General features: G+C 43.9%; 1 protein-coding gene and 1 long non-coding RNA gene across 2 annotated transcripts in view; both read left to right on the top strand.

Annotated features, from left to right (window-relative positions):
- LOC119389822 (active breakpoint cluster region-related protein-like) overlaps positions 1-15,447 on the top strand; it is a 163,328-nt gene extending 147,881 nt beyond the window's left edge. Inside the window, 8 exon segments of the mRNA XM_037657218.2 lie at positions 1,305-1,340; positions 1,343-1,401; positions 1,859-2,026; positions 3,311-3,420; positions 4,682-4,821; positions 6,389-6,523; positions 8,270-8,375; positions 10,020-15,447. Coding sequence (XP_037513146.1) covers positions 1,305-1,340; positions 1,343-1,401; positions 1,859-2,026; positions 3,311-3,420; positions 4,682-4,821; positions 6,389-6,523; positions 8,270-8,375; positions 10,020-10,257 — 992 coding nt within the window. The 3' untranslated portion in view covers positions 10,258-15,447.
- Positions 15,448-17,749: 2,302 nt separating this feature from the next.
- LOC125758387 (uncharacterized) lies at positions 17,750-22,606 on the top strand. Its single transcript, XR_007416007.1, has 3 exons — positions 17,750-17,900; positions 19,385-19,434; positions 22,556-22,606. It is a non-coding gene; the product is annotated as an uncharacterized LOC125758387 (long non-coding RNA).
- The last annotated feature ends 1,247 nt before the right edge of the window (positions 22,607-23,853 follow it).

Raw genomic sequence — 23,853 nt, 5'->3', positions numbered from 1 at the left:
GCAATCATAGCAGTTACTGTAAACTGTTGCAGTATGTGGGTTCTTTCAAAAGCTGAAAGAAGAAGGAATAAAAGGAGAAACCGATTTAAGAGAAGTTTTTTGTGTTTGGGTACCCAAAATCTGCATGCATAACCATCTCGTACTTCAAGCACATGATTGGTTTTGTATTACAGAAAATTCTGGTTAAACAAAACACAGAAAATGAGGACATTATGTGGTGCCTAATTGAGGAATATTGTTATAGTAATCATCACGAACTCTTATTGTGTTTTTTTTTTGAGTAAGTCAGAGGTTGTTACCACTTTAGTAATCATCACAATAATAAAGAACGGAACTACGAAGTAGTTACCTATGGATGTTTTTTAGTATTTTCCTTTCCTCTTGGAAACTTTAGCTTGGTAAAATGCGGTGACATGTTGTCAAATAAAGGACATATAACGTTGTGATTTGCTATAACTTTCATGCTCACCAAAAACTGGCTCTAATTCCAATTGGTTATTGTTTCATAACTTATGCGGTATATTTTTCATTTAAAGGGGTACTGACACAAAATTTCACGGCTGAGATAGCCTGTGGGATCGATTCCTGTGAACATGCCTATATCATCTGCAAAATATCCACATCGAATATAGCTTGGAAGGTCTTTTATATGAATTTTGAAATTCGCGTGCGCGATCCAGCACTATATGCTGCACCTCGCGACATTGACACCCTTGAATGTGACTCGACGGTGACCCCCCTACTTTCCAAACGTCACCATGCTGCAGCTGATACAACAAGTTATGATGACGTCTTAGTCGCTATTTCTCTTTTGTTGTGCTTGCGCCAGCAGGCTACTTCTTGGTGGCTGTTCGCGAGTCGATGGCCGCGGCACAAGCGTTGAAAGTTTTGTGTTTGGCGACACACTGCTTTCCCGTTTCCTGTGCGAAAGGTCTTCTTGATTGCCTTGTGCTGTCTTGGCTGCAGACCTTGTGGAAGTGCGTCGAAGTTCTGTGCGCTAACATTGTCGAGCATTGCACACGCTAGGTGGTGATAGTTGCACCCGGCGGCTTGTCGTTTTTGGAGCTCTCTCAAAACGAAACTGAGACTGGTTGGTAATGAGGAGCCTGTAATTAATTATGTGTCGCACGCTGCAGCAAACGATGTGCCGTGTTATGACTAACAGGCCCCCAGCAACACATTGCAGCAAAAAAAAACGAGGTCAAAATTTTTGTGTCAGTACCCCTTTAAGCAAAATTTTATTGTTTTTGTGTATTGTTTTATATAGACTGCAAACTGATTGTTCGCTTTTTTTATATTTGCAGACATTTACATTTGCTTTGAAGTAGACTCCTACGGGCATTTTTCAAGAAGGCCAAAACGAAAATATGCCAGAACACGATGGAACCAAACTTTAACCAGGTGAGATTGTTCTTTTCATCTCGTGCGGTTGGTACCAGTTTCATCTTTGGTCTTACAACTGCATCACCAAACTTGCCTTGTAATCTTAACTGCATTTAGATGTAAGTAAGATAACGCATTTTTTTTCGTAACACATTAAATTTCAAGAATTGATGGTTCTTGCACATGGTCTGATTATTATATATAGGACATTTCGATGGAAACCTTTATTTATTCCAAATAGCTGATCGAACATGATGTGACAAATGATGGCCAAAGTCGTCATGAACATCAGCTATCATACGTAGGTGTTAATATTAGAGTAAAATTTACAAACTTTGTAATTACTCACTTTTTCCATATATGTCGCAGTTGCAGAATTATTGTTGTTCAGCGGTTCCGACTGTCTTGATGCTTGTATCATATTTGTCAGTGCCATCTAAACCGACTGTTAACGATTACTGTGTTGCCGTTGCAGGAAGTTGTTATCGACCTGGACGGGTCACAAACACTCCGGATCCTTTGCTACGAGGAGCAAATAAAGAATGGCACGACGATCACGGAGCTGCGGGGAAAGGCTGCCTTTGAGATGAGTCGTTCCTGGCTCACGGACAAGTACCAGGAGAAGTCCTTCAGCCTACAGGATGTAAGTGTTCCACGCGCACGAAAGAACCAAAAACAATATTTCATCGCCTCCGTAAGGTGGCCATAGCGAGGGGCATCGTTTTTGCAAACGACAGTTCTTCGTCCAAGTGGTGACCCCATATAGAAATTCGACATGGCCTGTGCCTGAGATTAAATGCGGCGTAAGTGATGAGGAAGTTTTAAAAGTGCCAGCATTTTTCAGACAGCTCATTCAGATATGTGTATATGTATACAGCCATCGAAGTCATCGTACAACCAGCCATTTATGTTGCCGAAATTTATGCCTTTCATTTGATGCTGTTAACCAGAGTAACATTCACATTGATGTGTTTGACAGAATTTACGAACAGCAAAGGTGGACGGGCTGGGTTGCTTTTAAAATGAATGCGAAATTACTCCTGTCTTTTCTTTGCATACTGTCTTTTACATTATAGTAGTCTCAAAAATGCTGTTCTAGACAGCTGTCTCACAAGGCACATTGACTGAGAGACACTGAAGTGTTCGAAGGACTTTTGGCTATTCTACTGTGTTACTGACAATTGAGCTATATGACTAGCCATTTCAGTAACCAGTATAGATAAAAGCTTGTTAAAGGGTCCCTGCGACACTTTTCCAAGTAGCTAAAGTAGCTTTTCCAAGCTTCACTAAAGGAGCTTATTGCCTCACCGATCAACTGCCGCAAAAATTTTTAGAATCCGTCCTGTACGAGCGGACTTACAAAAATTTGTCGCACGCTGTAATTGCTTTTGCTCTTCTCTCGTCTCGACAAAAGCACTGGAAGCTAAGTAGGGAGGGATGGCATGGGGGAAGATGGTACGTCACTCGTGCCTCGTGGCCTTGAGCACTTCTTTCTTTTCTTTTTTTTTTTTTCTTCAAACACACGACGTACTTTCAGTGCGATTGTGCGCGCGTGCGGACAAGTGGTGGCCTTTCGCGGTGGCCACAGTAACTACCGAGCGCACCATGTTCAAATCAGCCAGTGGCATGGAACTTGAGTGAATGACGCAGTGATTTTGAGTAAATAACATCATTTGTCGAGAGAAGAGGAAGCAATCTTTAGCTGACTTTGAGAATTTATTGCGAATCACAGGCCACATGCTGCGCTATAATGTTTGGCTGCGTGTGTTCTGGGGAGCCTCGACTACCGATCGGCAGCGTTTTCTGACCATGCTGAAAAAGTGTTGCAGGACCCCTTTGAATTGATTGATGTTGCATTTTGTCTTCAAAGTTGTCTGTTTGCAGCACTCTTTATGCAACTCATGGTTCGCTCCCTTCTTTTTTTCAGTTCACACTCAACCTCAGCATAAAGTACAACTCTTCGGATGTTGGACTTCAGAGGGTTCCGTCGTGTAAACCCGTTGGATCTTTTGGAGTTAAGGTGCAACAGGTTTGCAAGTAAGTATTTCTGTTCACCCTTATTTTCCATTCATTTTCACATTTATTGTGTAGAGCAACATTCGGAATTCGTTTGTTCGCTTTCAAAAAGCATTGGTTGCAACGAGGTTTACTCGGGAAAGTTAGGTACATCATTTCTTTAGAAGGAGTACTGACAAAAAAATTGTACATCTTGTTTATTCTGTTTCTCTAAGTAGCTAGTGACCCACTTATCACGGCTGGAAACCTAGTTTGCTCAAACACAGGATGGTTAATTATTTGAAGACATTTTTATAGAGCCCAGTCGCAGTTTCGGTTTCAAAGAGTGCCAAGAGAGACGGGTCCCTGCGTGGTTTGCTTGTAAACACAGATGGCCACTTGGAACACTCAAAGTAATGACGCACTCGCCTTTTACTTTTACTTTTGTGATTATCTTTTACTTTAGTGATCTCGCTTCAGTGAGCAAACTTGCATGCCGGCACCTTCAATGAAAAACATTGGTGCTTGTTTTCACTGAATAAACTTTTGTTGAGACTGATGTTCATTTTTTTCCTCCTTTATAGTTGCTTTTATATGATTCCTTATTTTTTGCATTATCCTAATTACCTTGGACCAACTGGCCAAATAAGTGCTCATATGCTATAAGTATTCATCAGATAGCACACCAGCTGGTTGCATATTCAAGCTGGCCTACATTTCATACTTAGTTCATTGTGTACGTTGGCCACTTCGAGCGCAGCCTCGGTGTATATTTGAGTAATAAGCCAAAATTCTGTTTCAGATCGGTTTGTATTCAAATTGCTTATAAATCGTGCGAATATGTGGTACAATCACAGCTATGTTGAACCTTTACAGGATGTATAATAAACGCAGTTCTAACAAATTGGTAACTACAGCATAGCAATGCAAGCTTGAACTACTGGTACTTACTGGTATATTTAATTAGTGGAAATATTGGTATATTGGCATCTATTGCCAATATACCAGTACATAACAAAAGTGTACAATTGTAACAGACATATTTTGGTGTCGGATGAGACTTCACTGCAACGTGGGCTTGTTGGTAGATCTTTAGAAGCACTGGTTGCAGCGCAAACTCCACACGGGGACAAAAGAAGGCACGAAGCGCTGCGTTTGTGCCTTCTTCGTGTTTTATTTTGTCCTTGTGTCGAGCTCGCGCTGCAACCAGTGTTTGCTATAACAGTGTGCCGGATTGCATTCGGAAAGTTAGGAGCGGCATGAGTCAGTGGCTATACAACTTAAGTCCCACTCGTCATTGCAGGAAGGAAAAGAGTGCAGTGCCGTTCGTGATCACAACATGTGTCCGGGAGGTTGAGCGTCGAGGTATCAACGAGGTGGGGCTCTACAGGGTGTCTGGCTCTGCATCAGACCTCCAGAGGTTGAAGAGGACGTTTGAGAATGGTCAGTAGGAGAAGTCATGCTCAGTGGCTTTCCTTGTGATCTGCGGCAACTGTTTTTGCCAGTGCAAGTTTGTTGGAGAGATCGGATCGAGCAGGATGAGCTGTATAATTAACTAATAGAGTTTTCCATTGGTCAATCTAGGGTGGCCACTGAAATGCTGGAGCCAGTTGTGTCGAGCTGATTTGGCCAGTGGAAACTAAAAAAATTATGCATGTACACCATGCATCATTTACATGGTGGTCCATGCTTGAAGTTGCTGCCACACACGTTGCGCATAATAGTAGCAAAAATGGTGCCCAACATCCGCTCAGTACATACCCATGGAAACTGATGCTGCCATCCCATAGTGCACACTACGTTGCGCACATAAATTGACATAAATGTAGAAGTGACACACATGCTTCTCATTTTATTTCCGCCTGGATCCGTGCCTTGGTGTCCAGGAGTTAAACATCCAGGAAGTGTTGGCCAAAGCTCTGTTATTTTTCATTTTATTGTCAAAGATGTTTGATACACCTCATCTCTTCCAGTTTGAAGTTTCTTTATTAGCCCATTGCATACACTAGGAGGACCAAGGAGAAAAGCTGCATAAGCACCTTGATAACTTAATCATCCCATAATCATGCCCCATCCGCTTGTTTAACCCTTTGCGGTCCGAAACCTTTTCCCACCTTTCGTCCGTTCTGGTCCGAAACTAAAAGACTCAAAGCTCAAGTAAGAGAAGTTTACTTACTCTTTTACAGATGGTGCATAATGTAGTGAGAAAGTACGCGCGTGAATCAACCGCGAAAGAATTTGTCCAGCAGTGCTCGACAACGGACCACAAAGTATTAATATTGTACACTCAAGAAAGAGTTTGCATTCTTTGGGACTTTTCTAGTCCCAAAGCAATAATCACCATCTGTCTTGCTTGCCATTTATTTTTTTTTAAATGCTACATGCCCAGTACTACTGTGTCACGATTTGCATGCGTGTTATCTGGCATTGTTGACTGGAAAGTGGTGGTCACAGAATTTTCAGGAAAAGAAATGCAATCAAGATGAATTATAGTTATTCTTTGAACTATTGTTGGAGGATCACATGTACAACCCAACAGATGTAAACTTTTTTTTTAGAGTGTTAAGTTCCATGCAGCAGGGAGCTTCTATACAGTCGTCAGTTATACACCCTGTGCAGAGTCTTGAATTTTAGCCATCTCTTGTTTGTGCTAGCTTGGCCCTGTTCTTTTTTGTGTGCCTTGCTTGCTGCATTCATACACTCTGCATCATTGTTGGCCTTTGTAGAACTTATGCTGCTCGTTAGAGTGCCATTTTTATCGTGGGGATCTCAGGTGTGTTGTCAGGCAGTGCATCAAGATGAGTGCAGGCTTTTGTGTGAAAAGCTTGGCACGTTTCAATCACGTGATTATGCAAACGAGCACGTATTGTGAAATATATCCCCATGTATACAAAAAGAAGTGTGAGTAGGCGGGAAAATGGGGCTCTTAGTGGTGTTAGTAATGCCACTAAACAATGCGGGATTCCGTTTTCTAGCTCGTGCATTTATCGTCTGACCAAATGCATCGCAGATCCCTATGAAGCCGAGCAACTGCTCAAGGAGGTCGACATCAACAACGTCACAGGCTTATTGAAGCTATACCTGCGTGAGCTTCCCGAGGCCCTCTTCACCGACGCTCTCTATCCAAAGTTCTTTGAAGCATTTAGTAAGTACTCTTTGTAATCTAGCTCTTGATAACTTTTGTACGCTAATTATAGTTTACAGACCACCATACATGCAGGAATGTTGTTGAGTGAAATCGAAGATGATTGAGGATTATGAGCTCGTTGAATGGCAGTGTATCAATAAACAGGTAGCTTTATGTCTCTTGTATGATTTATCAATATTAAACTGTGTTGCATGCTTAGGTACATGTTTCTAGTTTTGCTTAATAATATGTATTTCTGGGTGCGCCCCTGTGTTCTTAAGAGAAGGTAGCTCAGTGGCTGCTGTACCCTAGTGCTGAACCAAGGTACAGCAGCCAGGTTGCAGGTTGAATTTCTTGCCGCACTTAACCACATTTTAATAGATGTGGCAGAACAGCACAGACAACGGGACGAAGAACATACAGGACACAGCACTGACTGTCAACTGGTTTCTTTATTGGAAAGGCAGAGAATATATAGGCAGGCAAAAATCTGAAGAACGGCACAATCGCTATTGAGTGACTCGGCCGGCCAGCATAACTATAAATTTGGATAAGGATTTGCAAGATGTGGCAAAAGCAGATTTCAAGCCGGCCGGCCAAGTCACTCGATAGCGTTTGTGCCATTCTTCGATTTTTTGTTCGCCTGTCTATATATTCTCTGCCTTTCCAATAAAGAAACCAGTGATAGTCAGTGCTGTGTCCTGTATGTTCTTCGTCCTGTTGTCTGCGCTGTTCTGCCGCAATGGTCATGTACCAACGAACCCTTCTTCGATAGGTGTACAATGCAAAAATGGCCATGTGCACAGCTCTGAATACTCACTAAAAAACCCCAGGTGTTCAAAATTAATATGGAACCTATGCGTTGTTTCAAGACATTGAACTGAGGCAGCTTAATTAATCCGTATTTGCGACAAGGTGGAACAGTCCATATGTGAGCTATCTTCAGAAAATCGCACTGAGTAGTAGGTTTGTGCGAATATTTGAGCAGTTCGAATATTCAAACGAATATTACAGTATTCGAAATGAACGAATAGACATATATAAACCCCATGTAGCTCCCTGTAAAGGGGGTTTCACTGCAGTGGAGAGCTGCATTACCGAGAAGACACCTTTCCAGGGGAAATCCGCACTGCCGCGAAGCCCACTTCAAGTCTTGGGTGTAGCGCAGTGTACGAATTAGTAAGAGAGAAGATGACAGGAAAGAGGCGCCTCTTTCCTGTCATCTTCTTTCTTACCAATTCGTACGCGGCGCTGCAGCCAAAACCTGCAATGAAATACCAACTAGCCTCCATTGACACCCTTGTTCAGTATATTGCCCACTTCAAGGCTAAATGAACATATTACCCTCACATTGATTCATCATATTTAAGTTTAAAAGCTTGTTATACCGGCTTATATGCTCTAAGTGTAGTAAATTTTAAAACGTAGCGTATTTTACAGGTAATCACTTGTATTCTACCGAAAGTCAAATCACGCTACTGTTCAAAGTTGCTTCCACTTCCCTTTAAACCAAAAAGAATGACATTTGCACATGCCTTGTTCCAGTTTTAAAAAATATTGTGCAGGTTAGTTGGGCCATGACAAATATGCTCATTTTTCTTTATAATATGTCATATATACTATTCGAATTCGATTCGAAATTATTCGACCAAAATCACTATTCGCTTCGAATTCGCTTCGAGCCTAAAATTTACTATTTGCACAAGCCTACTGAGTAGGCCTATTAAACAACTACGTTTGCACACACGTACCTCTTTCTCCCAGGTAAACATGACCAAGAGGAAAAGAAAAACATGCTCCTGAGCCTTTTTAGCAAGCTTCCGGAAGTAAACCAAAATGTCACTGTGTTCCTGATTGATCACATGGTCAAGTGAGTGCTCCTCTTTTTTCACTTCTGGTGTTGGTCTCCTCACAGTTTGCAGTGTGTAGTTTCTAGCATTTTTAACAGCGAAGCTGTTAGTCAAATCATGAAAACGGCTGTCGTCCGGAGAAAACCTCGCCGTGCCGTTGCCATAGCAACCACCACAGCTGCGCACCACCTAGCCTCGCTGCACTGCGCTACCATGACGTTACGCCAAGCCGCGCATGCGCCGAAGCCACACCACCACACCCGACTACCGCGACAGCTGGAATGATGTCACGCCGAGCCGCACATGCGCCGCACAGCAGCTGTGTAGAGACCGCGCCAAGTCTAAAATTGGTTTCGACTAGCAACAGTATACGTCATAAAATATGTCATAAGTAGAGTTGTTGCGCATGTATGTCTTCAGAATCGCTATAAAGGAACTGCGCCTCGTCATACTGAGGCAGTTCTGGCCACGGATCGCATGAGGAAGGTCTGTACACCTAAAGAAAAGGCTGCTTGTCACGAGGATTGACCAGCTTCGCTCTTTCAAGTCTTGCACGGCCAGTGCAATTTTCTTCATTTTTTTAACTAGTATGAAGTAAAGATGATAAGTACAGTTCTGTTTACTGAGCTCGGATAACGTGAAACTTCGTGTCTACTGACCACGAACTTGACAACTTGGTCATTATGATGAGATTCTCAGTGGACTAAGCAGTAATCTACTACTACTTTGATTAACCTAAAGGAAGCATGGTCACTTACTTAGGAATCAGTTGCATGAGCGAAGCACTCCAGCGCACACTTAGAAGTAACTGTACAGAGGGAGTTTTGCTGCTCAGTGTAAAAGTTGCCTCTGTAATGAGTAGTGAAATGGACGATAAGGGTGACGAAGGTAGCACAGGTGACCAATTCTGTGATTGCCTACATCTTTTTGTCATGTTGTTAACTTTGATCACGTTTTACCAGCTACATAGTCTTAATCTACAGTAGCGTAAAACACATGGCAAGACACTGTTTGCGGAGTGGGTGAGTGGATGTGTGTTGTCAGTTGCAAGGTGAACAGAAACGAAAAGTGAAAAGTCCCGAGTTGTCTGTTCCTTAAGAAAAAGTAATAATGAAATAAAAGGAAGAAATGCTGAATACGTTTAGGGTGGCACTTTCTGCATTGTGGTTTGAAAAGGTCATGTTACCAAATTGGAGGTGTACTCTTAGCTTGCTTTCATAGCAGAATATTGAGCCTTTTCATTCTTAGAAGCTGCTCAGTGGTAAGTGTACAGGGGCGGTATAATGGAACATATCTAATTACTCTATTCTTTATTTTCATCCTCTCAGCAAAGCTCAGACCTTTCACATTATGCAAAATTGAAAAGAATTGAAATGTGTGTCATTATTACATTATCTCAACTCAGCTGTGATAAAGAAATGCAAGCCTGCTGGTTAGAGAAGCATGCTTGTTCCTAGTTCATGATGTCTGTAGCTTTGTGCATACTGAACATCAGACGTCAAAGGTGCACACAGTGACTATGATTTCATCTGCCGCATGCATCCAACTGTCACTGCTGACAGAATCACAAGAAGGCGCTGTGCACTAAGTCTTGCCAGTTCTTTCTTTTCCCACCCTTTCTTTCACCTTCTTAGTGCATGCGTATATGCTGCTTTTTGTAACAGGATCAACTCCAACGAAGCACAGAACAAGATGTCCCTTCACAACCTGGCAACCGTGTTTGGGCCGTCCATAATCCGTCCCTGCAACGGTGCAGTGGGCCAGAGCCCCAGCGACCTCCTCACCACCAGCACCGTTGACGTCATGGCACAGGCTGGTATCCTCTACTTCTTCCTGCGGCGGAGGGCAGCGGGCCTCTCTCTCACCCTCGAGAGCCGAGAAGCGTCTCCCACCGAAGCGTGAACAAGACTCGTAGTGTGTGTGCACTGTGTCTTTAGCGTTCTCTAGACACGCAAGAACTGCGAAAAAGTCCGTTTGACGACAAACTGCAGCTACGACCGCGCCCACGTCGACAAGGAGACGTCGAGGAAAGAAAAAAGAGCCGTAAATCCAGTTACGGTTTCTCCCCGACGGTCATGAGAATGACGCCCACTGCAAAGCTGTCACTTTAAAATTTCATTTTGTGTGTGTGTCTGTACATGTACATGTGAGGCTTTGTATTCTTTATACATAGTGGACATTTGACAGTGGATATTTGGTGACCTACGCGCTCAACCGAGAGCGCGTGGTCACCACGCGCTCCTCTCGTTGGAACGAATGCAACCTTTTGACGATGCGCGCACCTTTCGTGACGCGGGAAAGTAAAGCGCTGCGCATTTAAGCTGCTTCGCAGCCTGCCGCAGTGTTACCCCATGGAGCCAGGCCGATGTTTTATTGATGCCTTTAAGGGAAAACAAGCTGCCCTTTTTTTGTCTAAAGATCCACAGCAAACAGTATGTCTTCGGTTGACTTCATGGTGCAGGATTACCAGCCAGCAAACAATGCAGTTTCTGCTGATCTCCTACACTTTGTGCACTATGCACTCGCTGCAATATCTTTTCTACAGCGCTGACTCTTACTGACATAGCCTCTATCTGGTGACCTGTGTTTTTACTGTGTCGTGGTGTTTCTTTTATTTTGTGTGCATGTCGTCGCTATGTGACCCCCTAGTGCCATGCACTCCAGCCGCGTCAAGTAGCAGCAGCTCTTGACCATCAATGGTTCAAGGGCTTGCCGTGCGTGCAGCACATGTACACACATCCTTACAGTCTTTGCCAAAAAGAAAACCTCAAGCCACTGCTTTGGTGACTAAATATGTTGTTGGGCCCCATTATAGGGTGGTGTGCTGTAGCTCACCGGAATCAGGTACACCATTACTGTCAATGTTTGCTATGCTTATTCAACCAAAGCTCAACAGAAGTGCCAGTTCGCAGCCTGACTACTGGTACATTACCGTGCATGGTGGCTCTGAAACTGTTGACAAAGACACTACCTCTTCTGACCCTGTAGCGATGACTGCCGTACAACTAAAGTAAGAAGTTACTGTATTTTCGTCAGTCGTCAAGTAATGACCATCCAGGCATCCGCAGTGCGCAGTTTGGGGCCGCATCATGATAACATGTGCCCCCCATCCCCTCTATTGTTTTTGCTTAAGTGTGCTCATTTTACTGCTGTAACAAAACATGTTACTGTGTGGCTAAGCCAGCTTTGCGGTGTGTTTATCTAACTAGTCTACAATTGCTGTCACCTTCAAGTCTCTGTGGGCTATTCGCTCTTACCTCTATTTCATGTACCTAACATCCAGACCCACTCGTGTCATTCACGTCATTTTTAAGCCAGAGCTGTTGTGATTTTTGTCAGTGGAAGTGCATTTCTCCGTCACCTCGTTAGGTCTATTGCGTTACTATCATGTTGCTGTTTTTATTGTTTGCTCATTTCTTCTGTGTGTTTCAAATAGGTTGTCAGTATTTGTGGACCATATGCCTTTTTTTTTGTTAGATTTCTCTACATGACAATTTGTATTTTATGACCCTGCAACTTATACTGCTTTCTGTACTGCCCTTTCTTGTCATAAGGCTTTTCACTTCCTTTCGAGGATTAGGTGTTCTTGCGGAAGTGTTGAAAGCTTGTTTCTTCATTGGTCCCTGCTTTCTTTAGCTCTCTGTTGCTCAGCGTGTGATCACGGCAAATGGGTGTTGAATTTCGGTAGTAGGCTATGCATGTCACGAAATTCCCTAGATCCTTGAATAGACCAGCTCTCTTGCGTACATTAACACACGCGGTTTCTCACACTTACATTCGTGCAAGCACCAACAGCTGTCAAACGACTGACCAAATGTGGCTTGTGAACTCTTCTGCTCACTTTAAAACAGCGCCAAATTTACCACTTTTCTCTCTTTTAAATCAATGTTCCAAGGACTACTGCCAACTTTAGGTAACTAGATAATGGTGTATTATTGCTCAGGCCAGGAGTGTTTCTTCGTACAAGAGGTCTTATGTGAAGAAAGTAATTTCCGATGACTATGCGGTGTAGCTGAATCATATGACTCTTCAGAGCGGGATGTTTAGCAACGCGACGCCACACTCCAGCATACATTATAACAAATACTATAATGATGCGCCGTTGTATTTTTAATGACGAACAGTATTCACGCAGATTTTACATATTCAGTGGCTGTTTTTTATTTTGCTTCTATTTTTTAGTTTCACATCTACTGCCAAATACCACCTTGACTAGAGTATGATGGTGTGCTGTTTATTATCTTCTTCGACATTTAATTACGCTGCTATCCAATTGAATCATTGTATGCATGACAGCACTAACTGCTATGTCGCGTGTGTGCCCTTTTTGCTGTTTGTAAATAACCGGTATAGACAGTTTTTTTACACGAACGCATTGTACATTCGCGTGTCTGACTTGCCCCGCGAAGTCTCGGGCATGGTACCTTGTATATTTTTTTCTTTTGTTCTTGTAGTAGATTTTGTGCAGATAGCATGCTTGTGTATGTTCTTTTTTTACGCTGGTGTCATGAAAGCAGCGATTGCTATGACCCGCTTACAAATGCGAACTTGTTATGTTTGGATGTACTGTTTGTCTTAGTTTAGCATGACTTCCAGCAGGCACTCTTGTATCATAGTGCTCAGAATGCGAGTTTCCTTTTCAACACCCAACTTTGGAAATGTTTATATATTGCCGTTCTCAAGTGCTTCTGTCATGGAGACTACATAAACGCCAACAGACTGCTAACATAACAGACTTGGACAGTCGCGTCTTCTTCATTCCCTAAGCAAAGGCAGTGTTACGCAGGCCCTCAACATTCGTACACGGGATTGAAGTGTGTTGTATCATGCTTTAAATCTACTGCCAGATGTCTAAGCTGGAATGCTGCTTATGATAACTGCCATTTAATATAATGTTTATTGCACTTCACGTTGATGAGCAATTTAGAGTTAGAAACAAATTAGCAATTTAGAGTTAGAACCAAGGCATGGAAGTACTCCATTTGAGTATGGACCTGTCTGTTGGGCTCAGTACGATGTATTGTGAAGGGCTTTTAGGCAAAACATTTTTTTTCTTTAGGTCTTTTCTTCTGCAAGACCTACAGAATTAAGTTGGAACAAGCATCCTTTTTTCATTTCAAAGCAAAATGGGATGTCATTTCTGTACTGAGAAACATAGCTGCTCATGTGCCTTGCCTTTAAGAATCAAGCGTGAGTAGTTATCATGTGCTATACTTCCACATCGTAGGCACTGTTTTCGTTGCACGATATAGCCTCATTCTCGCAATTATGCTCAAGGTTGTGCCTTGACTGCCTTCGCATTGTAAAAAATTTTTGGAGATACACGTGCCTAATTTTATGCATTAGTGTCGAAACTTACGGGAAAGCGAGGTGTCCCTTCTCATAAGTTATTACGAACATAATGATACAGTGCAAGGACACGTGGCGAAATGCATGGGATAAACGAATCACTGCGAGCATGCAGCTTTTATACTGTGCAGCGCACGTCGCGAAGATGTACCATCAAAACAGTTACACTTTTTACAAGAGTGAAATCACAACAAATGACAAAAGCGTGGTGTGAGCATGTGCATGTGGTCACAGTCTTTGAGAAACAGTGATCTGATAAATTGGACAGAAAAACTGGAAAGAGTGTATCATGAGAAAAGTTTTTAGGATATCATCTTTCAGCTGAATTTCAGAAATCGCATCTTAACAGCTGTTTTGCACTGAGCACATACGGCGTAATAAAAAAGTGTGTCATCAAATTAAATGAATGCTAATAACCTGCTGAGGGTGATCACTCCTTCCCAGGCGATTCGCAAGTGAACGAGGAGCATGCTTTTTGGTAAATTTTAAGAACAATGGAAGTTCACACCTGTTTGCAGTGGGAGTGATCTGCTGCTATAAACTCCTAAGTGATGCTTGATTATTCCTCCTTTTTTTTCACCTTATGTTCTGTCTGCACTGCGGCTACAGTTTAGCACATGTCTTGCCAACTCTTCCATGACTATACGTTGCTGCACTCTGGTGTCCTTCTACAATTAGAACCAAGTCGATTCCTTGTATTTCACTCCTCTGTTTTGCCTTGAGCTTCTTTTTTTTTAGGTGGAGCAGTAGGGTGACAGGTTCATTAAGGAACTCTTCGTACAGATGTCCATGATTGCATTGTGGGACAATTAGGCCATAATTGGAGGTTACATGCGCTCGTGTGCATCACCATATCTCAAGCACAATGCAGAGCTTTTTTGCTTGCTCATGTTGTGTGAGAGAACATTTCATAAGTGCCTCATGATTATGCCTCATGCAAGCACTTTGAAGTATACTTTGCAGGGGACCACGCTACAGCTTCATGCTCACTGCATTAAAAGTCGGATCATCATATTTTAGGTTTTATTTTAGGTTTTATTTGAACATCACTACGTCATTTTGTAGCTGTTAGGGACCAGAGTGCAATTTTTGAACTGAACTTTGCCGAATGTGTTTTCTATAAAAACGTTTACAACATTGCCATTGCAAGCCCAAAAAAGTACATTTTACAATGTAATTTTGTACTAAGGGATAATATTATTTTTTTTGTCGGGAGGTATTCTAGCTTAGAAGGAAAAGAGTGTTTCAGGAATACTTCTTTCATTGAATAGTAGTAGCAACTTATAAGTGTGTGACTACGGCTTACAATACAACGGTAATTATGTTGTAAAGCATCTTGTCTGCGAGATTTTCAGTATTCCAAGCCTTGTGCGTGTCATGCCATCATCTATTGCTAGGTCTTGACGTAGTTGTCGAACAGGAAAAGCCGACTCAAATCGGACGCAGTTGGGGGGAGGGTTTTGGTTATTTTTTACTTTACATTGACCTTACTGCGAGTTACACTAGCGACACCTCTTGTCTGCATCAGAGATGTGGCAGCTTTGTGTGCATGTGCTTTGGTTTGACTTTTTTTTCTCTTTGTCATAGAGGTTGCCACATGATGTAACCACGTCTTGAAACGGAGAAGTGTCGTGCTGTAGTGATCGTTTGTAAATAGTTATGACTGTGAAGCACGGTGTGTACATGATGTGGTGACGGGAGTTTTTTTGTACATATATTCTTTAATAAAGCCCATGGACTGTTTTTTCTTGTGTGTGGCCGCCTCCTGAGTTTAGTGCTCAAAAATAGATGTCCGTAGGAAACAAACATTGCTATTCATTTCTGATAACAGTGGTGCTTCTAAGAATTCATTGTGTTTTTTATTATTGTTATTTGGTGCGCAAATTTAATGCATATTTGGTTTCATGCGCAATCCAAAAGTAATATTACATTCACGTAACAAAATTATCATCACTCACCGGCATTCCACTCCTGTCCGGCAAACACTACCAGTTATGTTTGTAAATGCGTGCGAAGAAAAAAAAGTAGAAAAGCACAATGTATAAGAATGGAATGTGTATTTGCTGTGGGCAGCTTACACTAATTCAGTTTCACAAGTGAAGTTTCTCTTCTGCCCGCTGTTTAGTAATGGTGAAACCTTCTCGTAACATAGTGCCTTTACTTGGGTGCATAAATAGAGAAATACTGATGACTAAATCACAAGTCATTTCAGCGTATTTTACACACTCAAGAAAAAAACAATTTAATTTGAATTCATATATTGCCCTCCACAATACCAAATAACCCTATTGCTATCACGAGAAGACACTTGGTAGGCAAGAAAAGATGCAGGACGAAAAGAAAGTTGGCACCACCGCTTGAAGTTCCCACACGTTCAACGTGATGTCACAGATTTTGATGCCGTACCCCAATGCCAGGGGCATGGCCAGAAATTTTTGCAAGGTAGGAGGAGTGTTCAATCACCCTTCACGTATGTTCGTATGCGCGTCTATGTATACACATGCAAAACCGAAATATTTCGGACGGGGGGGGGGGGGGGGTCATCCTACCCTTTCCCTCTGGCTATGTACGCCAATGCCTATGTAGTTCTTTATCAGTAGTAGAAATGATTACATTGTGTTCTAAAAGGTCCATGCACATAAGTTCATTTAGGAACGTTGATCAAGACGAAGTGGCCTTAATTTGATTTTAAAAAAAGCAAAGCCGAAAAAGCTTTGAAATACATACGTTACTCCAGGCTGATGCACGTCGCAGTGCCGTCTTTCAGGCTTCGGTGCGAAATTCGAACACCAAATCTTGAACCTTAATTTTTTCTTCATGTAACGAAACTGCGATCGTCAAGACGCCACGACGTTCTATTCCCCTACGTGACCACTTGTGTGAAAACCACATAATCAACAAACATTTCATGAAACGAAATTGAAACATTTTTTTTCCTGGGGGCAAGCTGGGGAAGGGGCGGGGGGGGGGGGGCGTAAGTGTGAAGTCGGCTTGGAGAGGTGCCCTTCAGTGCTCAATTTCTATACGCTCTGTATGCACGGGCAGATCCAGAGGGGATCCGGAGGTCCTGAAGACCCCCCCACCTCCTTAAATTTTTGAATATACAAGCCAAGTATGGATTCGTTCTTGTGCTGTGCTTACACCTGGACAAGAAAGGAGCAAAAAAACGCGGAAAGACCAGACACACCATGCGCGTCTGTTGTGTCTGGTCTTTTCTTTTTGTCCAGGTGTAACAGAATTAGCGTAGTAAAAGAACGACGATGCCATACCAACCCCCGTTGAAGCACTATGGAGTATGGATGTTGACGGCCCATACTCAACTCCAGGTATCAGAGTTCCCATCAGCTGACCCCACCTCCGGAGAATCCTTTATCTGTCTCTCTACATGAAAAAGCCGTCGTCATTGGATTTTTCTTTTTGTCGCTCAAACGGTCAAACTCATGGCTCATGATGCCTTCGTCGCCGGTAAACAATTGTTTGTTATAAAAGCCTAGGAAGATACGTGCAGGTGTCAATTCAGCAGAGCATCGGCTAGGAGATACGCGCGGGCTTTGCCCCGTGCTGGACAAGACAGCCCGAGACAATCCTTGAAAAAGCGGCAGCGCGTGCGATCTTGCGTACGTGGCGTTTCGATAAGCACCGAGGGCCTAGCAATCTGTTCGTTAGTTCTGTGCAGTGCAGTGAAACTTGCGCGGATCCCATCGGCCAATCAGGAGTGAGATTAACTGCTGCTGCATTTCTGCGGAAGACAAAATGAAATTTCGCCCGCAGTGCACTATAGAAGCAGCTGTACTTATGCAGTTCTTGAAATCAAGCGGTGTCGCGCGCTAAGGATATCAGCAAACAAGCGGTGATATTTATATATAGCCGGTACTCTAGACTCGCACTCCTGATTGGCCGATGGTACTCGCAACTTCCACCGAGGTGCACGGATTTGTGGAGATGTAACGTGATCAGTGGTCGACGATGGGCCTCCTGACACTTATATAAAGAGACGCGGGGTCGGTAAATGGCGATTACACCGCTAGTGTTGTCACCTCTCGGACTCCAGCCCCAACAACACTCGGTGGTTAGCACGCTTGCGTTGTGCTCCGCGGTAGCATTCCTTCCCGCCGGTGCGTGCGCCGCACCTACCGATGAATCCAGCGCCCCTGCGCAAGGGCGCGGCGGCACCGAAATGCTTTTCGACCAAACGGGTGAGTAGTTAAGTCACTACCTGAATATGGTGTTGAACGTCCTTAACCGTGCCCGGGCGTTCAGAGGGAGTGTGCGCTAATGTGCGCTAATTTTTGTTATTCCCAGTTTAAATGAATACGTGAGCTAACGCTGAACATCGGAAAAGAGTGAAATGAAAATCGATGGCTTGATGCATCTACGGCAGCGTCTATGCGCGAGTACTTTTCTTACGCCGGTAAACCTTTGCGCGCGCTCTCTTTTCTCTTTACACACTGCACTCGAAGAAAAAGAAACAGCATGTGTTACTCTTTTCGGTGATCCTGACTTGTCACGTATATGACTCTCTTTAGTGTCTCACGACTCTCCGACGAGAGTCTCCTTAAAGGGCCCGAGCAAGTAAGGATTCATGAAAAAGAGTCAGGGACTCTTCTTTTTTTGAATGCGAAGCATTTCTTAGCGAACTTCTGCGAGTTTGAGCGTATCTATCTATCTATCTAGCCGCCTTTGCGCGCTCTCTCTTTCTCTCTACACACTACATTCGAAGAGAAAAAACAACAGTGTATGCTATTCTTTTCGGTAATTCCTGACTTGTCACGTATAAGACTCTCTTTAGAGAGACGGTAACTCTCTTTTGGGTCCCATGACTCTCCAAAGAGAGTGTAATGATCTCCAAAGGGAGTTCACATGTCTCTTTAAAGAGAGTCATATGTACGTGGCAAATGAGGCCTCACAAAAAGGTCAAAAGTCTTCTTTTTTTTTTTGTTCTTAGAGTGTAGTTCGCCTCTTCTCCTTTACATCTCTCTTTCTTTTTCATCTCTATCTTTGTTGTTGTCCCTTTTCATTCTTAGCCCGTCTTCCGTCGTGTCGAAAATTGAAAGAAATCGCACCCCGTGAGTGAGATTTTTAGAAAAGTCCGTTTAAGGAAATAATTTGTTACGGACATGCAAGAGAAAAATCATGTCGTACAATGAGTATGTTCTCGTTTCCAAATTAATGAGTAATTAATTAATTTCTGAGAAGTTTAATTGCGTATATAACTTCTGGTTTAGAGACGACTTTCGATGGTATCCGAAGCTCACTTCCTATACAACCACAGAAAAGATGGAGTAAAAAGGGCGTCTCTATGCCCCACAACGATAATCGTCATTTATTTTGCCGAATTCATTTCCTTGCATTATTGCCGCGCGCCCGGCACTTTCTGGTCACGAACGGCATGTGCGCTATCAGCGTGACATAGCATTCTTGGTATGAAAGTGGCCAGCGCAGAGTTTTCAAGAAAAGAAACGCGAGCAGCCAGATGACGATTGTCGTTCCGGGACAAAAAGACTCCCTTTTTACTCGATATTTTATGTGATTGTACGCCTCACCATGCATGCGCACTTCCACGTTGTCACCCTACAGCAAGTGCCGTTTTACTTGTGAGTTTCTGTCACGGACTGACAGGATTTTGATGCCCTTGTAATTATCTCTTTTTTTCTAACACAGCATTCAACTTATCTTTCAGATCAACGATGTCTCCAAGAAGCTCAGTTTACTACAAATGAGATAGCGGCAGTACGTACAGAATACATTGTTTGTTTGTTTGTTTTGTGGCGAAGCAATTGGTACTGCTTAACGGTTGCGCTCTCCAGCGGCTCCTAGTGGGTCATCCTCTTCTAAACGCCACTCGCGCTCCCCCTTGCCTGACGACAATGCCTCCTGCTCAGTGTCTCACACTGCTGTTTCTTCTATCGATGTTCACACCATCGCTACCGAGCAGCGCAAGGATAAATGGATCGCTTCGCTAATAGACTTGCTCACTGATCCGTCGACAACACCAACCACTCGCGCGTTGCGTCGTCAAGCCCACCATTTCGCCATTCGTGACGACCTACTGCACCGACGCAATTACAACGCCGACGGCCGCCAGTGGCTACTTGTGATACCCCGAAGTCTGCGTGCTGAAATATGCGAGTCCTTCCACTCTGATCCGCAATGCGCGCACTCTGGGGTATCCAAAACTTACCACCGCATTCGACAACGATACTTCTGGCGAGGGATGTACCACTACGTGCAGAAGTTCGTCCGCTCCTGCCTCGATTGCCAACGCCGAAAACCTTCAACGCACGTGTCACCAGTCGGTCTACAACCATTACCTTGCCCTAACCGTCCGTTTGGGCGCGTGGGCATCGATTTGTATGGACCACTTCCTCTGACGTCGGCTGGTAACCGTTGGGCCATCGTCGCCGTTGACCATCTAACGCGATACGCCGAAACCGCTGCCCTCTCAGCGGCTACAGCGCGTGATGTTGCCTCCTTCCTGCTACACCGATTCATGTTGCGTCACGGTCCACCCCAGGAGCTTCTCAGCGATCGAGGCCGTGTCTTCTTGTCGGAAGTCGTCGAAGCCATTCTCAAGGCGTGCAACGTTGTTCACCGCAAAACTACTGCTTACCACCCGCAGACGAATGGCCTAACCGAACGCTTCAACCGCACGCTCGGCGACATGCTCTCAATGTACAGTACAGTCCACTCTTAGAGGGAACACGCGAGCGCGTGGCCGGCTGTCCACGGAGCGCTAACTGCTGGCGAGATCTGTAAATGCAGCGCATGCGTACAGATTCATTACGGCGGTGCGTGCCCCGCGTCGTCTGCTACTTCTATGCGCCAGCGCTCGGCGTGCGCTGATCCTTACCACTTTTGTTTTCGAAGTTAGAAGCAAGTGATACCAGCTCTGCCTTCCGCTTGTTGAATAGGCAGTTATTTTATTGTCGGAAGGGCAAGCTTAGTATATATGTTCGCTGCATCATGCTTCAATTGCCTTGTCTGTTATCAATAGTGGCCACTTGCTGTAGCAGTCTGTGAAAAATGTATAACTGGTTTGCGCAAGCCCTTGGTGCTGTTTTTCTTGCAGTAGTTGAATTTTTTTCATTTAAAACAGCATGGACGTGCACCAACACACTATAGCTTTGCATCCTTCAAAAGCCTTGTGGCTAGTTCTTGCCCCATATATCCTCTGTCGCAAAAAGTATAATCAACGAGATGTCTGCTTCAAGTTTACCTTCAGGTATCGTTCTGTGCATGCCTTATTTCATTCTACGCATGTGCTGTTGTAACAGAATAATCTTGTTGTAAAAAATAGTCAATCTTAGGAGTTTCTGCGTATGATGCTTCAGCAAGCATAGAAACCAGTCCAGTTAAACCTTGCGAAAGAGTGCAGCGATGAACAAATGCGGATATTTGTTGTTCTGCCTGTTGAATGCAGAGTGACGCCTAAATAAATCGCACCCCGAAAAAAAGCGGAGCCGCTTTCTTGCGCTTTCCAGGAATTACCTGGCGCATGGCCGGAGAAGTAGCAGACGACGCCGGGCGCGTGCCGCCCTTACAAGTGTATGCGCATGCGCCACATTTACAAATCTCGCCGCTAGTGAGCGCCGCGCGGGCTGTCAGCCCCGCGCTCGCGTGTTCTCTCTAAGAGTGGACCGTACTGTACGTCGCCGCCGATCACACAAATTGGGATGCCATTCTGCCCTTCGTCACCTACGCCTATAATACCGCCCCTCAGAGCACTACTGGTTTTTCACCCTTCTTCCTGTTGTACGGAAGGCACCCGTTGCACACCATTGACACGATACTACCCTACAAGCCGGATCCATCTGATTGTGCGCCTATTTCTGACACAGCCAGGCTTGCTGAAGAGTGTCGCGAGCTTGCAAAGGCCTTTACAACGCACGAACAAGAGCGGCAGAAGAGCCTTCGCGGTGGCACCACCACTTCTGAGTCCACGTTCCTCCCCGGAGCGCTCGTATGGCTCTCGGTCCCTACCACTGCAACCGGCCTCTCTTCAAAACTACTGCCGAAATACGAAGGCCCCTTCCGGGTCGTCGAGCGCACATCCCCGGTCAACTACCTGATTGAACCCATCGAACCAGCTTCGGACATGCGCCGTCGAGGGCGCGACATAGTCAACGTGGAGCGCCTCAAGGCCTACTATGACCCACTCATAGTAACGAGCTGTTAGGTCGCCGGACGGCTCCCTTTTCGTACCCGGGGTAATTGTGGCGAAGCAATTGGTACTGCTTAACGGTTGCGCTCTCCAGCGGCTCCTAGTGGGTCATCGTCTTCTAAACGCCACTCGCGCTCGGAGCCCGTGTTTTTGCCTTGACTGTCGCCATAGTGCATTGTCGCCGAGTGCCGTCCAATAAATAGCTTAACAGTTTGTTTGTTTGTTTGTTTGTTTGTTTGTTTGTTTGTTTGTTTGTTTGTTTGTTTGTTTGTTTGTTTGTTTGTTTGTTTGTTTGTTTGTTTGTTTGTTTGTTTGTTTGTCACAGTGTCCGTGTGTTGTATTAGCACGCGCGTTACAAAGTGCATGTTTACGACGTCAGCTCGGGAGCTTCATACAGTGGCCTGTGCACAGATGCCCACGAGAAATTATTCGACTCCATCAGCACGACCAAACAAAGTTGTTTTCAATTCATTTCAATTCTATCAGAACAAACAACTGACAAACGCAAATCGAAAAGAATGCATAACGAATCGATAGCTTCTCTATCAAGTGATTCGTTGACCTTGCTTGGAGGTATAGTCAATTTATTGGACTATGAGGATTTCGGGGCCGCTTTCTCATTCATTCATTCATTCATTCATTCATTCATTCATTCATTCATTCATTCATTCATTCATTCATTCATTCCAGGTAGTAGAGGTCCGCATGCGAGCTACGGCTGAAGTGGGATTCCAGGACGCGGTGAGTCTTTTTCTACTAATTACATTAGTTAGTTAGTTAGTTAGTTAGTTAGTTAGTTACACAAGACCGCACTGTAGTCCTTGCAGGATGGGTACAGGCGAATATACAAAAATACATAAAGACGTATTACTAAGCATGTAGTCATGCATATTTACGTTCAGAAATACAGCCACAAGATTACAAGACTAAACGTGGGTTACTTGTGGTAATAGTGTTCAAAGGTAAGCATTAATTAATCAGGGAATTTTATTGATTTATCGTTTACCGTATCAACCGCATAGAACTACGTATAGAAGTCAGAAGCGTAGCCAGAAATTTATTTCGGGGGGGGGGGGGGGGTTCAACCATCCTTTCTTTATGTTCGTGTGTGTTTGTATGTGTGCGTGTATATATACACATGCAAAATCGAAAAATTACGGGGGGTTTTCAAACCCCCCCCCCCCCCCGACCACCCCCGGCTACGCCCCTGCTAGACATGGTACGAATAGGAGCTGCCAAGCTACGAACGCATCATCAGGTAACTGGTTATTGGACGTTAAGCTCACATATAAGTCAAACGCCAGCAAAAATCAAGCATGGCATTCAATTGTGTCTCAACATAAATTATTTCTGTTGAACGTAATAAAAGAATCTACAGAAATACAACATAATTTTCATAAGTATACTTTCCTGAGGGACTTGTGCGAAGTTACATGAGCACATAGAGTTTCCTAAAATGACCTAGAGGGAACTCTGGCGCTGCGATCGTTCAGCCACCATGGGAATGATGGGTAGTACATGGATTTGCCTAGTCTTCGTGCTTGTGGGCTTCGAACGCAGTTGTGGCTTTGTTTATTGCTATGTTTTGGTTTTCTTTCGGATAAAAGAATGGATCGTTGTGAACTTCGTGACCAGATTTTAATCGGTGAGCCTAAAGAAGTTAAAGTGGTGAAGTGAAACTACTGATTTTTGCTGAACTTCGTTTTGCGACAAAGCGGATGCAGGTGACGCGGAGCCAAACGGAGCCTAAAGAACGAAGTTTAGACAAATCCGTGTACTACCCATGATTCCCATGCTGGCTGAAGCGCGATACATTGCAGCTCTCATAGACACTAGCGCCAGAGTTCCCTCTAGTAAGTATTGTAGGAAACTCTATGCATGAGCACGCCCTCCGGGCTTTCATTTAAGCACAATATTTTCCGCAGAACAAGCTTTCAAAAAAAAAAATTTTTTAAATAAAGAAGAAGAAGAAGAATTGGGAAAAGAAA

Source organism: Rhipicephalus sanguineus, chromosome 4, assembly GCF_013339695.2.
Source record: "Rhipicephalus sanguineus isolate Rsan-2018 chromosome 4, BIME_Rsan_1.4, whole genome shotgun sequence".
NCBI classification, from domain to species: Eukaryota; Metazoa; Arthropoda; class Arachnida; order Ixodida; family Ixodidae; genus Rhipicephalus; species Rhipicephalus sanguineus.
The sequence above is the reverse complement of the archived record's forward strand: the minus strand, read 5'-3'. Positions and strand labels throughout refer to the sequence as shown.